Below are 14438 nucleotides of genomic sequence, written 5' to 3'. Positions count from 1 at the left end.
ATCATCTATGTACAGAAAAGTGATGTTTACTAATTTCCAATTTATAAATTAAGGACAAGTTTGTTACATTGAAACAGTTTCAGTCTGTGGCTGGTTTCAACTATGTACTTTTAACTGAAGAACTATCAGTAAGGGAAAATGACAAGTTTAATATCCTAGCTTAAAAAATATCTGAGCCTGGAGCTGTTGACTTATGCCTATAATCCTAGCTACTCAGTAGGCTGAGACCTGAGGATCATGGTTCAAAGCTAGCCTGAGCAGGAAAGTCCATAAGACTCATCTCCAATTAAGCACTAGAAAACTGGAAATGGTGCTGTGGCTCAAAGTGGTAGAGTACTAGTCTTGAGAAAAAGAGTTCAGGGACAGTGCCCAGACTCCAAGTTCAAGCCACACGACCACCAACAACAATGAAAAAAAATCTGAATTACATACAATTTTTAAATGACTTTACATTCTTACTCATTGATTACTTCATTACCTTTCAGATTGTCTTAGGGGACATGTGTAACACTAATATATTTTTTCATGATCAAGAGAACTGATGATAATAGGGCAGTTCTCTTAACATTCTAACTTATCTGCCACTAAGTAAAAAATGCAAGTATAAGGCTAAAAAAAAAAGGAGCAGTTAATATTCTTAGCATTTGCCAAAATCTAATAGAGAAAATTAAAAAGAAAAAAAAAAGGAAGCAACTTAGTCTTCTAAGGCAAATAACTTTGCTGATAAGTAAATATACAAACATAAAATCATTTTAAGGGTTTCTAAAATTATATCCATGTGTAAGAGATCAAATTTCAAAATTAAAGGGAAGGGGTGGGTTGAAGTGGGATGAGAATGCTAAAAGGGATGACATTGATCAAGGTGCATAGTATTCATAAACTGTTCTGTTAAATGGGAACTCCCTATACAAGTATTTAAAAATAATAAATTTTAATAAAATAAAAGAGATCTCACTGTTTCTACCTTAGAAAATTAAGGTGACAAAAATCTATAGCTTTATTTGCTATTAACAACAATGTCCTGAATAAGACAAATGAACTCTAAGAGAAACTGTAAGAATTAACATACCATCAGCAAATTAAGAGATACCAAAGAGAACCCTAGAAATTGAAGAGCCATGTAGAGATGATCAAAATACTGGATCATTTACTTCATACAAACATGAACATAACAGTCTGTAGTTTATCAACTCTTCTTAGTCTTCTGGCTAAGTTGCAACCTAGAGCATTTTAAAAACTAAAGAACCAGAATTCTTATAACCATCTGCTATCTAAAGGCTGTCATAGAGTTAATTTTGATTAATTTTATCTATAATTTCTATATCTAATTTATACTTAAAAACTACCTTAATTGCAGCACATGCAATAACATATGTATATCAAAATATATAGCAAATAAAGTGTTTTTTTTAAAGCTTACAAAAGAACTCACTGGCCCACAAAGTATAGTGATATAATGTAATGTAGTTTATTTAAACAGCACAAATATCTATATAATTATTATAATACGTTATTATGATATACCAATAGTACATTATGAAATAGAAAGATAGTGCCTTAAAAATACTAATGAGAATATAAAACTAACCTAAAAAGAAACACTTGCTTGAGTTCTTAAAATAAGATGCAAACTGGAGGTTTCGGTTTCTTTAAAGCTTCTAATAAACATTGTGTATATTATCACTATAGAGATCAAATGAATCTGATTTATAAAATTAAACAAAACCTGACTGTTTATACTCTTACAAAACACAACTCCCCATATATTAGAATAATGTTTGATACAGATACAAATAATGAAGCAGCTCTATATGATCTTCTACACGTTGAATTAATAAAAGGCAGTGACCACATATATATAGCTTGATATGTATCTGAAATACTTACTTAGCATTATGATTAATTATAGCACCCTAGGTAAAGGAGAGGAAGAGAATGATTTATCTTCATATGTGATACAATCATACAACAAGCAATCTATCAGGTGCTTACTTACTACCGACAATTTGCCAATAGGCAAAAAAGGAACAATTGATACATTTCTTCCTAAGCCTAAGAGACAGGCAAAGTCAGTGTTCTACAGAGTTTGTTTAACTTTTGATTCCCAAATGATAAACTCATTAAGGAAGTAACTACTAAGTAAGTAAATACTTTTTAAAAAGTGAAACAGTTTCATGGACTTTCTATGTAAATCATTTATACCCAGATGATGAACTGAACATCATGAAGAATTTGTAGCATAGATTTCAAAAGGGCATACATTTTTTTAAAGTTGAAGTTAATAACCATGGTTATTTTTTATGTCATTTTACTTAGTCACTCCAAGTCTACACAAAGCTAAATAATTAACTCTAAAAATATACAGCATTTTACTTGCTTACCTAAAAAATAAATATTAACAGAATTGGTGGGTTGAATTTTCTGACAATTTTGTCATTTATATATAGAATTCATACAATAAAAAATTTTAAAGTACTGAACATTAATTACCATTACTTAAAAACCTCAGTAGCAGCTCAAACACACAAATCTATTAACTAGTAGTGATAGGTTATTTCACTGAACAGTGGCCAATATTTCAAGTGAACACCTTAATAGATGACAAATATGGATTATAGCCAATTATCTAAGTCACTTTTAAAATAATACAAGCTTTCACAAAATTCTGCATTCTGTTAATACTATAATACTGTCAATAAACACAACATTTTATTCCTTATAAGTTACAGTTTTAGTGCAAACCACATTGTCCATACAAAATAATCAGAAACTGCCTTGTTCCACAAATACCAGACTAAGGTAGAAAACCTGAACATATCTCATTAATGCCACTATTGATTTCTACAACAAGCAATAATAAATGAGCAGCAAAACAGATGAAAAATTCTTTACACATGAAGATATATTAATTTAAGAAATATTTGGAAATTATCAAAATCCAGATCCATTTAGAATCAATTCAGTTATCTACATCTGTAGCAGCCCTGTTACAAGATTAAAAATGAGATGAAAAGTAGGCCATGAAACAAAGCAACTCAGAAGAAAATGTACAATAAGGTCAACTATCTTGTCACAGCAAGAGAGAATGATTCAACATTTCCATACTGAAACTTGTCTGCTTTGTTCTTTTAGAAACGGATCTCCATCTGCTCATGCCCTTGGACACTTTTCAGCAGTACAACCTGCTGTGATCAAGCTCCATATAACTTGGTATTTCCTTGTTCATAATTAACTAATTAAGCTCTAATCAATAGTGTAGGTCCTGATTTTACAAGGTAAATCAGATAAATGAGATAACGGCTAGGGGTCAATCTCATTTTATTTACGAAGCCCAGCATGAGCATCCAAAATTCATTACATCTTATGTACCTGAACAGCAGTAAATCTTATCTGCAGGCCTACAGAAAATCCTGCAGTGAGTACTAAGGCTTACATTTTTTGTGAAGAAGTATTTACAAAGCATACCTGTCTCAAATCACAACCCTTTATGTGCATTTACAAAGTGATGATTCAGACAGGTTAAGAAATAATTCTGCCATCACATGCATGAAATTCTAAGTTAAATCTTTTGAAACAGTTTCAACTGTCAAGAGTGGTTTCACAAAATGAAAATTCAATTGGACATAATGTAAGTGTTATACTCTGCTGCAGTCTATTTGCATTTTAGCATACTTTGTTGAAAATTTCATAAAATATTTCCATATTGTGAATCCAATAAAAAAAAACAGTGAATTTGGTTCACCAAGTAAGTAACTTCAAATGCTTGAAGACAGTAATGTGATTTCACAGGGGATATGCAGCTCAGTGGTATGCTCTTGCTTAGCATGGGTTTGAATCCTAGAACTTACAAAGATTTCATTAAAGAATTGGATATAAAAGTAGGAAAGTGGGATAATGAATGTAAATAATATTTTCCTTATTGTTTAGCAATCTATTTTTAATGTAAACATATTCAAATAAATAAGAAACATGAATGACTGACACATAAATGATGCAAAAATATAATTTCTAAGCTTAAAGTTAATAAAACCTAAGACTAAATTCTGTTTCCATGTTGAAATAACACAACAGCAGTGGTAAATCTGGATAAAGGCTATGTATCCTGATTGTTTTCTGTATCTGAAACAATGCTGTTATCATATAAAGATGAACATTTAACTAATAAAAAAATAAAGGAGTTATACTTGAAGTGTTATATAGGAAACTACCACAAGTCCTTCTATCTAAAAAAAATTCGAAAATCTCAGGCTCTTTTAAGGAGACATTATTAATGAATGATGAGAACAATATAATAATTTTTTATTACTATATATAAATGTTTCTTGATGTTGTGACCCTGGTCATATAAATCAACATCATCTATCTGGGAATTTATTATGAAGAATGGTTTTCAGTCCTCATCCCAGACCTGAAGTAGGAAACTACAGGAAGAGAGGAAGATGAAGTGTAATAAAGAGTGGGTGGCCAGGTGCTGGTGGCTCATGTCTATAATCCTAGCTACTCAGGAGGCTGAGATCTGAGGATCACAGTTCAAAGCCAGCCAAGGCAGAAAACTTTCCATGAGACTCTTATCTCTAATTAACCACTAAAAAAGTAGAAGTGATGGTGTGGCTCAAAGTGATAAGAGTGCTAGCCTTGAGCAAAAGAGCTCAGGAAAGTGTCCAAACCCTGAGTTCAAGCCCCACAACTGACAAAAAGAAAAAAAAATGAGTGTAGAAAAGGAAGGGTATAGGACAGCCATGAGTTTCAACAAATGCTTCTTGTGATAGTGATACATGATAAAAATCTGAGGTCATTTCTATTTACTATTATGTCACCATTTTGGCATTTCAAAGATGTAACATTTCTTGATTGTTTCTTCCTTCCCCTATTCTGTGCCAACTAACTACGTGACACCTGATGTGCCACTACATTTTCTCTTATATTTATGAAATAAAAGTAATTAATACTAGCTTAAATACACGCTAAGTGAATAGCAATGGATCAATTATGGATGGGTTAATTTTATTTTGTAGAAATGCTACTCTGTTTAGAAGATTAGGAGAAATTTTCTCCCTTCAGAAGTGATATACTTTTGCAGAAGCTATCAGCTTATAAATTAGGCAGGTGAAGTTTGCAATGTGTAGCATAGATTTCTAAGACTAAGATCAAGCATGAAAGAGCATATCCACCACTGAAAATTTCAAGATACAGCATTGCCAGGCTTTCTGTCTAAGAGTATTTTAATTAGAATTTGATGAAAAGGATTTTGGTTGACAGCAACAACAAAACTATACTAACCCAAAGGCTCCTCAAAAAAAAAAAAAAGAAAGAAAGAAAGAAAGAAAGAAAAAGAAAAGAAAGGGAGGGAAGGAAAGGACGTGGAAGTAGAAAAGGAAGGAAGAGGAAGATCTAAAGTAACTCCTCACCATATATTACAAGTGAGTCAAGACCTAATACATTAATATAGTTCACTCAGAAAATGTTATATTTCTTAAAATCAGCTGAAGTTTAGGCATAGCAACAAATACTAACTTTTCCTTAAGCTTAAGTAATAATAGATAATCCTTTTATATGCTTAAAAAGAGCCTACCAACTTTTGCTAATGAGAATTAATCATTATTAATATTTTCTCCAATGTTTGTGAAACAACTTCAGACATGTATGACTTTATTAAACATCTTAACCAACCACATAGTCCCTATATCTACAGGTTACTAGTACACAGCAACTTTATTATTACATTTAGTGTTTGGTTATCAGTAACATTGCCTACTCTATAACTACACTTTAAACTATTTCCAGTTTGCCAGTATACCTGGAAAAAGATCCAAAATCACATTTACAAATCAGGAAATTCCAAGAGACATGTTGACAATTTACATGTATAATTGCATTTCAATTTCACCAGAGTCTTTTCTAAATCAGTTCAAGATTGAGTGATGGAATATTCAACATATTTCTGTCGTTGACTTAAGACTGGCTGATTAAAGCTTGAAGATTTTAAGTGTAAACTTCTGGAAAGATACTGATGTTGATGAAGATCTTTCAGCTGGCAGGTTGTATAGTCAAGCTTTGTATTTCCCTCCTTATTTCATAACTTCATAATTATGATTGAAAGATAATTATACTGAACACAAAATGTTCATATTAAATAAAACAATAACAACTAAACTGAGGTATTACTAAAATTACCTAGAGATTATACAGATATATGTTTATGAGCTTAAAATCTAAAGTTGTAAGAATTTCATGCTAATATAAGTGCTTTCACACTGTAAGTCCAAAATAAAATGTCACATACTTGACAAGTCTTTCACTTTTGCTAGAATTATAAGTAGAAATAAGGTTTACTATAGAAATAAGGTTTACTTGTTCCCCAATGCAGCATCATTTCATTATATGAATATATAGAGTAAGGTGGGTGAAACAGATTTGCACACTAATGGAAAGCATCGTCTTCCTTGTTTGTTACTGGTATTGTTCAACAACAGCAAGCGCATAGTGCATATATGTGCCACAGGCTTCTACAACTCTTCAGTGAGTCCAAACACTGTATATAATTTTGCCAAAAAAAGCAAGAGGGAAAGACATTTACTTAACAGGACAATTCTGACAAGACATTTATCCAATGTTTTTCAGCAATGCACAGATCAAATAATATTTCTGATTAGTGCAAAAAAATGAAAAAAATAAAATAAAAAACAAGGGTAGGGGAGGAAACCAAATTAAAAAAAGAAAAAAGAAAGAAAATCCATACCAGCAAATGAACTGCCTTGTCAGTCCAAGTAACAAACCAATCACATTCTATCCAAACCTGACAAGCAAAAGCAACTTTCTGTAGTGAAAAGGTTATGGGAAGGACAAGATAGCTGTTCTCCTTTAGTTTACGTACTCAATTGAGAGTACACTTATCCACTTTTTTTTTTAATCACACTTATAAAAGTGGTTTCCGGGATTGCCTCCGAGGACGAGCTGTGGCAGAGTTGGGTCTCATGAAGGGTATCTACACAGTAAAGTGATAAGAAAAGAACATTAACATTTAAAGATCATAGCAGCTCTGCACTGTGTCTTAAGAAACATACTAATAATACCACAGTAGATTCAAAATAACATGATTGGTCCAAAGACATAGAGAATCTAAATCTGAATGCCATGATCTTACCTAAGCTCTTGTTGGATAAAACTGAACTATCTCTTTTAAAACACTGAGTTGCCTCCTCTTCTTACTATCATACTAGTTTTAGTCATCAAAATAAATCTATTTTACTAAAACAAAAAATAAACAAATAAATAGATTAAGGGCTTATGTTTCTAAAGGAAAACATAAAATTGATCAATAAATTGATGTTTGCTTTTTCCCTCCAAATGTGGCAATTTAACAATACTGGAGTAAACAGCATGCAATTGTGCAAAAACAAAAACAAAAGCAAAACAAAAACCTAACTAATATAATGCAGAGCTGGTTATACTCAAATACAGTCTCAAGGAGGATATATTCAAGTGAGGTTTATTCCTTGTCCCTACACTCTTTTTTTCTTTTAACAATACTTTATTAAAAATATTTGGTTACCACCATTTACTACTTTAGTATCTTTATTTTCAGAGGAGAAATCTTACAGGGGCTTAGCGACTAAAGGTAACATTTTATTAAATGTGAAAAACATTAATTAATATGTACATTTTCTTTCAAATATTTAGGTCTGCATAGATAACAAGAGTCTGCCAAGGAGTCACACATCATATCAAGTGTCTAGTTTAATATTTAAATATTGGAGCGATGTGTTTAATGCTTCTAAGTTCCAGAGAAAAAGAAAGTGAAAAGTGGCATAGAGAAAAGTAAAGCACTACGAAGAGCTGTCGTGCCAAACTGAGTAACTTCCAAAGAAATTGAAAACAAAATTATGAAGAAGAAAAAAAGAATATAAGGTGAAACAACTTCCAGAGAAATGATGAATTTACGAACATATGAGGAGTAATAGACAGAGCTGAATTTTCTTATTGAATAGTAGAGTACATGCTAATTTTTCTCAGCACTTTAGTCTGCAAGTGAAGAGGTCAGAACATATTCTCAACCTAATACTTTCCCAAGCACTTGTCTTCTGCCAAAGTATTACTAGAAAAACATAATGCAAGAGGAAGCAATTACATCATTTATAACTATATCATAATGAACTTAATTGTATGTATATGTAATGAAAACTAACAACATAACTGAAAAAGTGTATTTCTATTTGACTTTGATATACATTTGAATATGAGTAAATTAGAGATCATGAAAATCTGCTTTAAAATTTAAATCCAAGTTGAATATGAACAGGGAGAAAACTAAATAACCATTGCTAAAGTTCTTCCAACCTAAATTTTATTTAATACTTAAAATCTTTGCTAATACCAAATAAACAATGTGCCTTATGTTGAATCCTATAATACTAGGACAAAAACGTGATTTCTGGCTTTGTATTTACTCAATATGCACATATAAACCAACTTAAAGATTGGTTTAGGGAAAGAAAAGAATCAACTACTTTCAGGGGTCTTCACTGATGCATACATCACTAGATACCAAAGTATTTTGCATCTTGTATTTCTGGAATTGCTTGTGAAAAGAAGTAACCACCTCATATGCCCCATCAAAGTCAAATATGTTAAAGCAATGTAGTATGGCAAGGCAGTATGCCTAATAATCAGTATATGGATGTATAGTAAAGATAGCTTAGAATCAATCTCTGGTTCTACCCATTTCTAGATACATGATCTTAGGCAAATAATTCTCAGGTTCCTTAGCCAAAATACAAAGACAAAATCAGCTATCTATCTTACAAGGTTGTGGGGTGAGGGTGAGATGATATATATGGAAAGCACTCCCACAAAATAATCCTCAAAAATTCCTGGCTAACTAATAGGAAGGTCAGCAGATTTCTCAGTTGTATGTTTGTAAAAGGGAAGAAATTCTATTTTATTATGTAAGAATTTTCAAAATGCAATTTTAATACACACTTGGAACAATTTACTTTCATATTAAGTGATTAGTGTCTCTGTACCTCAGTTACCCCATTTCTAAAATGGAGCATAGGACTATTGTAAGAACTGAATGAGGTAATACATCTTGTACACAAGAGTCTGGAGTAGAATATAAAAATATTCTCATGCCAAAAAGACTTTTTAAATAACAATTATCTGAGGTTTAAAAATATTTGAGATTTTTATACATTATACCTTAGATACCAAATATATCACTCTCAACTTTTGTTTCATTAATATTATATATTTCATACATTCAACTCAATATAAAACACAATAATCCAAAACCCCATTACAGGAGTAATACATGAAATAGGATATTCAAGTTAAGTAATGAAGGAAGCAAGAAAGAAAAAGAGACAGGGAGAGAGGGATGGGAGGAATGAGGAAGGGTAGAAGGGTGGGAAGGGAGGGAGAATATAGTTAGTTTCTAATAGCAGTTTATTATATTTGTTTCATATAACGCTGAGGGTGGAAATTTTTACAGAAAAACACATGGTTCACTTGGAGACAGAAACTCAATTTGTGACAAGAACTGTCTCAAAAGGCAGAGGACTTACACCTCTATTTCTACCAAAAGCTTGTGCTCTCCTGCTTAGTAATAATGCTGGGTAGATAATTCTAGCAGTGGATTAATAAGGAGATTATAGACTCAAGATCATTTTCAGAATTACAGGTTGATTACTTTAGAATTCCCCTGTCACAATGTTTGTAGAAAAAAAAAGGAAGCAGAATTCCTTTATTTTACAGATGACAAAATTTTACTGGTAACTTGGATCAAAGTCATTCATCTAGCTCACAGTAGAAATGAGGCCACAGCCTTGGGTCTGGCTAAATAATATAATCATTAATGCCTATAAATAATCCTTCTCTTGTATAAATTAGCAATGCCAACATACTGCAATAGAAAAGCATTTTGAAATTTCAAAAAATAAATTTTACTGATAAATAATTGAAAAGAGAAATACTTCACTGCTATGTATAGGTCAATTTAAAATGTTTACTCCCCTAAAACTGATTACCCCAGAAACACCACACTTCACTATGTAATATATCATGTTTAGGCTTCTGTTTTCTCTAAGTACTGATTATGTGTCCATTCTGTACTTACATAGAAAAGGAAGTTTTAAATATTCAAATACCTATAATACCTAACAAACATACTTATGAAACACTCAAGGTTACTTAAAGGTTTAGTGACTTGATAAAGATTTGAAAGTCATAGCCATAGTATGATGCAGGTTGGCATTCCACATATCTAACAAAATCAGCAAATATCTTCCTTTTAAACAATTTTCAGAATACCATATTAATAACAAAATATTCAATGATAGCTGACTATCTTCATTATCTAAATATGAATATCTTGAAAATTCAATATCTCTTTTCCAAACATCAATAATAGAAGCAACATAGAATAATAGAAGAAATATTCAACATCTCTGGACATTAAAAATTGAAAATCAAAACAGCATTGAGATTTAATCATACCCCACTTTGAATGGCATGTATATATATATATATATAAAATATATATATATATATGATAGATGCAACTATATCATATATATATATATATGATATAGTTGCATCTATCATATATATATACTGGTCAGATGTGGACAAAGGGAAGCTACTACACTGCTAGTGGGACTGTAAACTTCAACCACTCTGCAAAGCAGTATGAAGTTAGGAAGTGGAAAAACCTCCCATGCTCCTGGATTGGAAGGATCAACATCGTGAAAATGGCAATACTTCCCAAGGCTATCTACAAATTTAATGCAATACCTATCAATATTCCAACCTCATTCTTCAAGGAAATAGAAGCAGCAATCCAAAAATGCATATGGAACAATAAAAGACCCTGAACAGCAAAAACGATCGTTAACAGAAAGAACAGTGCTGGAGGAATATCAATATCAAATTTCAAATTCTACTACAAAGCCATAGTAATCAAAACAGCTTGGTACTGGCACAAGAACAGACCTCAGGACCAATGGAATAGAACTGAAAACCCAGAAATGAACCCACAGACCTATAGCCACCTAATCTTCAGATAAGGAAGCTTAAAAAATAGAATGTAAGTGGGCTGGGAAAGTGACTTAGTGGTAGAGCGCTTGCCTTGCATGCTTGAGGCCCTGCGTTTGATTCCTCAGCACCACATTAACAGAAAAAAAAAAACAGTTGGAAGTGGCACTTTGGCTCAAGTGGTAGAGTGCTAGCCTTGAGCTGAAGAGCTGAGGGACAGCGCCCAGGCCCAGAGTTCAGGCCCCACAATCGAACAAAAAAAAAAAAAAAAAAAAAATAGAAGAAAGACAGCCTTTTCAGTAAATGGTGCTGGCAAAAATGGTTAATAATCTGTAGAAAACTTAAGCTAGATCCTTATATATCACTTGCACCAGAATCAACTCCAAATGGATCAAAGATCTCAAAGTCAAAGAAGACACCCTGAAAACATTACTGGATGGAATAAGAGAAACCCTAGGTCTCCTTGGCACAGGCCAAAATTTTCTTAATAGCGACCCAGAAACACATCAAAGAAAGGTTGGACAGATGGGATTGCATGAAGTTGCAGAGCTGCTGAATGGCAAAGGACATAGCTAGCAAGATTCATAGAAAGCCCACGGATTGGGAGAAGATCTTCACAACGGATAAGGGTCTCATATCTTGGAACTCAAAAAATTAAATCCCCCAACAGCATATCCTCAAAGAAACAACTGTCCGATAAGTAAGTGGGTAAAGACTTAAGGGAAACTTCGTTGAAGACTAAATAAGAATGACCAATAGACATACGAAGAAATACTAAACCCCTCTAGCCATAAAAGAAATGCTAATCAAAACAACATTGAGATTCCACCTCACCCCAGTTAGTATGACTATAATCAAGAACTCTAACAACAACAGATGCTAGAGGGGATGAGGACAGAGGAAACCCTACTGCATTGTTTGTGGGAGTGTAAACTTGTTCAACCCCTTTGGAAAGCAGTATGGAGGTTCCTCAAAAGACTCCACACAGAGTTCCAGTATGACCCAGCAATCCCACTTTTGGGCATTTACCCATGATAACAAACAAGGCCATACTAAAGCTATCAGCACAACTATGTTTATTGCAGCATTATTTACCATAGCTAAGATATGGAACCAACCCAGATGCCCCTTAGTAGATAAATGGATCAAGAAAATGTGGGTGTGGTATATATACATTTATATGTATATATGTACACATGTACATATATATGTACGTATATGTATATACATATATATGTACATGTGTACATATATATGTACATATATGTGTATATAATGGAATTCTATGCCTCCATCAGAGAGAATAACACCACCCCATTTGTTAGGAAATGGAAACACTTGGAAAAAATTATATTAAGTGAAGTAAGCCAGGCTCAAAGAAACATAGGTCCCATGGTTTCCCTTATTTGCAATAACTAGTATAGGTCTGGGACAAGCAAAAAAGGTCAAAAGCTATGTACATATGACCAGATAAGATGATGTTAGGTGAAATGAACCCCAAGATAAGTATTCAAAAATTTTTTCTTTCTTGCAATTGTTTCTAACATATTTATAAGATGATTTCTTTGTTGCTTCGTATATCCCTCCCCCATGGTATAACCCCTGCTTTCATTGTATTTGATGTTGGTATAATTTGTGGAGGGGAAGGGCAAAAACAAATCGTTTAAATAGGGATACAGGTGGACCCATTGCAACAATGAGATGTACAAGTCGTTATGTCAAAAAAGAACTTTACAACTTTGGCTGGGAGGGGGGCAGATGGGAAGGGATGCGAAGGGGAAACAAAGGAGGAGACAACAATGCTTGATAAGAAACGTACTCATTACCTCACCCATGTAATTGTAACCCCTCTATACGGTATTTTCACAATTAAAAAAAAAAGATGATGTGAAGCACAATGAACCCCAATAGGGACACAACTGTTTTTTTCTTTCTTGCTATTGTTTCTAATGTTTTTATAATGTTCCATGTTTTGTTGCTTTGTATGTTCCTCCCCCACAATATAACCCCTGTTTTCACTGTATTTGATTTCAGTGCTCTGAATCTTGTATATAAACTTCTCTAATTTGGGGAGGAGAAGAGAAAAAACAAAATGTTTAAATAGGGATAATACAGGTTGACCCATTGTAACAATGAGATGTACAAGACACTATGTTGAAAAACGAACTTTACAATTTAGGCGGGAAGGGGTGGGGAGTGTAGTTGTGTAGGTAGGAGGGTAGAGATGGCAGGGGAAAAACAAAGGAAGAGGCAATTATGCTTAATCGAAAATGTACTCATTATCTTGCTCGTGGAACTGTAACCACTCTGTACAGTATTTTTACAATAAAAAACATATTAATTTTTTTAAAAAAGCAGTTTGGACATTCCTGAAAAGACTATATAATAGAGCTTTCCTATGACCAGAAATTCCACTCCTGGGTCTATTTTCCCAATAGACTCAATAAACCACAAACGAGGATACTCTAAAACTACCAGTACAATCATGTTCATTGTACCAATTTTACCATAGCCAAGATACAGAATCAAACCACATGCCCTTCAATGGACTAATGGAAATGTATCATATATGCACACAATGGGATTCTATGCTTCCATCAGAAAAACTGACATTGCTCCATTCGTAAGGAAATGGAAAGACTTGGAAAAAAATTATGTTAAGCGAAGTAAATCAGACCCAAAGAAACAGACTGCATGGTTTCCCTCATTTGTTGTAACTAGAATGTGTCTATAAATCTACAAATAAACAAGCTGGATGGTAAAAGACAAAAAACATTACACTTAGACATGATAAATTACATAAACATTCAGACAGTGACACCAAAAGAGAATATTCTCAGGAAAGGATCACAAAGGCTCAATAGTTATATGGATATGATTGTATGAAATGATGTTTATTGGAATGAACTCCAAGAAATGGAAATGTGAGGGGTTTTTTTGTTATTTTGCTTTTGTTTTTCTATAATTGTTTCTTTGTTTTTCCCCTTTGTTGCTGTTTTTTATTTCCGTATCTTGTATGTAAGTCTTGTATGTAAATTCATTTGTTTGGGGGGAAAAAAGGGGGAGCACAGAAATAGTGGGACAAAGGGTAAACAAATGCAGCAGTGATATTCATTTGACACTATGTTGATAATGAACTATATAACTTGTGGGGGGGGGTCAGGAAGGAAAAACTGGGAGAAAAATGAAGAAGTGACACTGTTCAAAAAGAAATGTACTCATTACCTGACTTATGTAACTGTAACCTCTCTGTATATCACCTTTACAACAAGTACTTTTCAGTAAAGTTCTCATTCAAAAGCTGTTTACTAATTTTTCTTTATAATTACTGCATGAAGCATCATTTTCATTCTAAAGATATTTAGATTAAATCATTGATCTTTGCATTTAATTTTGTTTTGTGGTGC

General features: G+C 32.8%; 1 protein-coding gene across 7 annotated transcripts in view; it reads right to left on the bottom strand.

Annotated features, from left to right (window-relative positions):
• The window catches only part of Phf14 (PHD finger protein 14), a 150586-nt gene that overhangs the window by 44756 nt on the left and 91392 nt on the right, over window positions 1-14438 (bottom strand). For 2 of the 7 annotated variants that reach the window (XM_069996585.1, XM_069996582.1), the window contains one exon: window positions 5620-6985. The exons of the other annotated variants lie outside the window; for them this stretch is intronic. In XM_069996585.1, coding sequence (XP_069852686.1) covers window positions 6973-6985 — 13 coding nt within the window. In that variant the 3' untranslated portion in view covers window positions 5620-6972. Of the gene's footprint in view, window positions 1-5619; window positions 6986-14438 lie in introns of those variants that run through there. 7 annotated transcript variants of the gene reach the window in all.

This window comes from Dipodomys merriami, unplaced genomic scaffold (genome assembly GCF_024711535.1).
Source record: "Dipodomys merriami isolate MVZ:Mamm:240054 unplaced genomic scaffold, mDipMer1.0.p SCAF_5, whole genome shotgun sequence".
Lineage (NCBI taxonomy): Eukaryota > Metazoa > Chordata > Mammalia > Rodentia > Heteromyidae > Dipodomys > Dipodomys merriami.
This window is presented reverse-complemented; position numbering and strand designations above follow the sequence as displayed.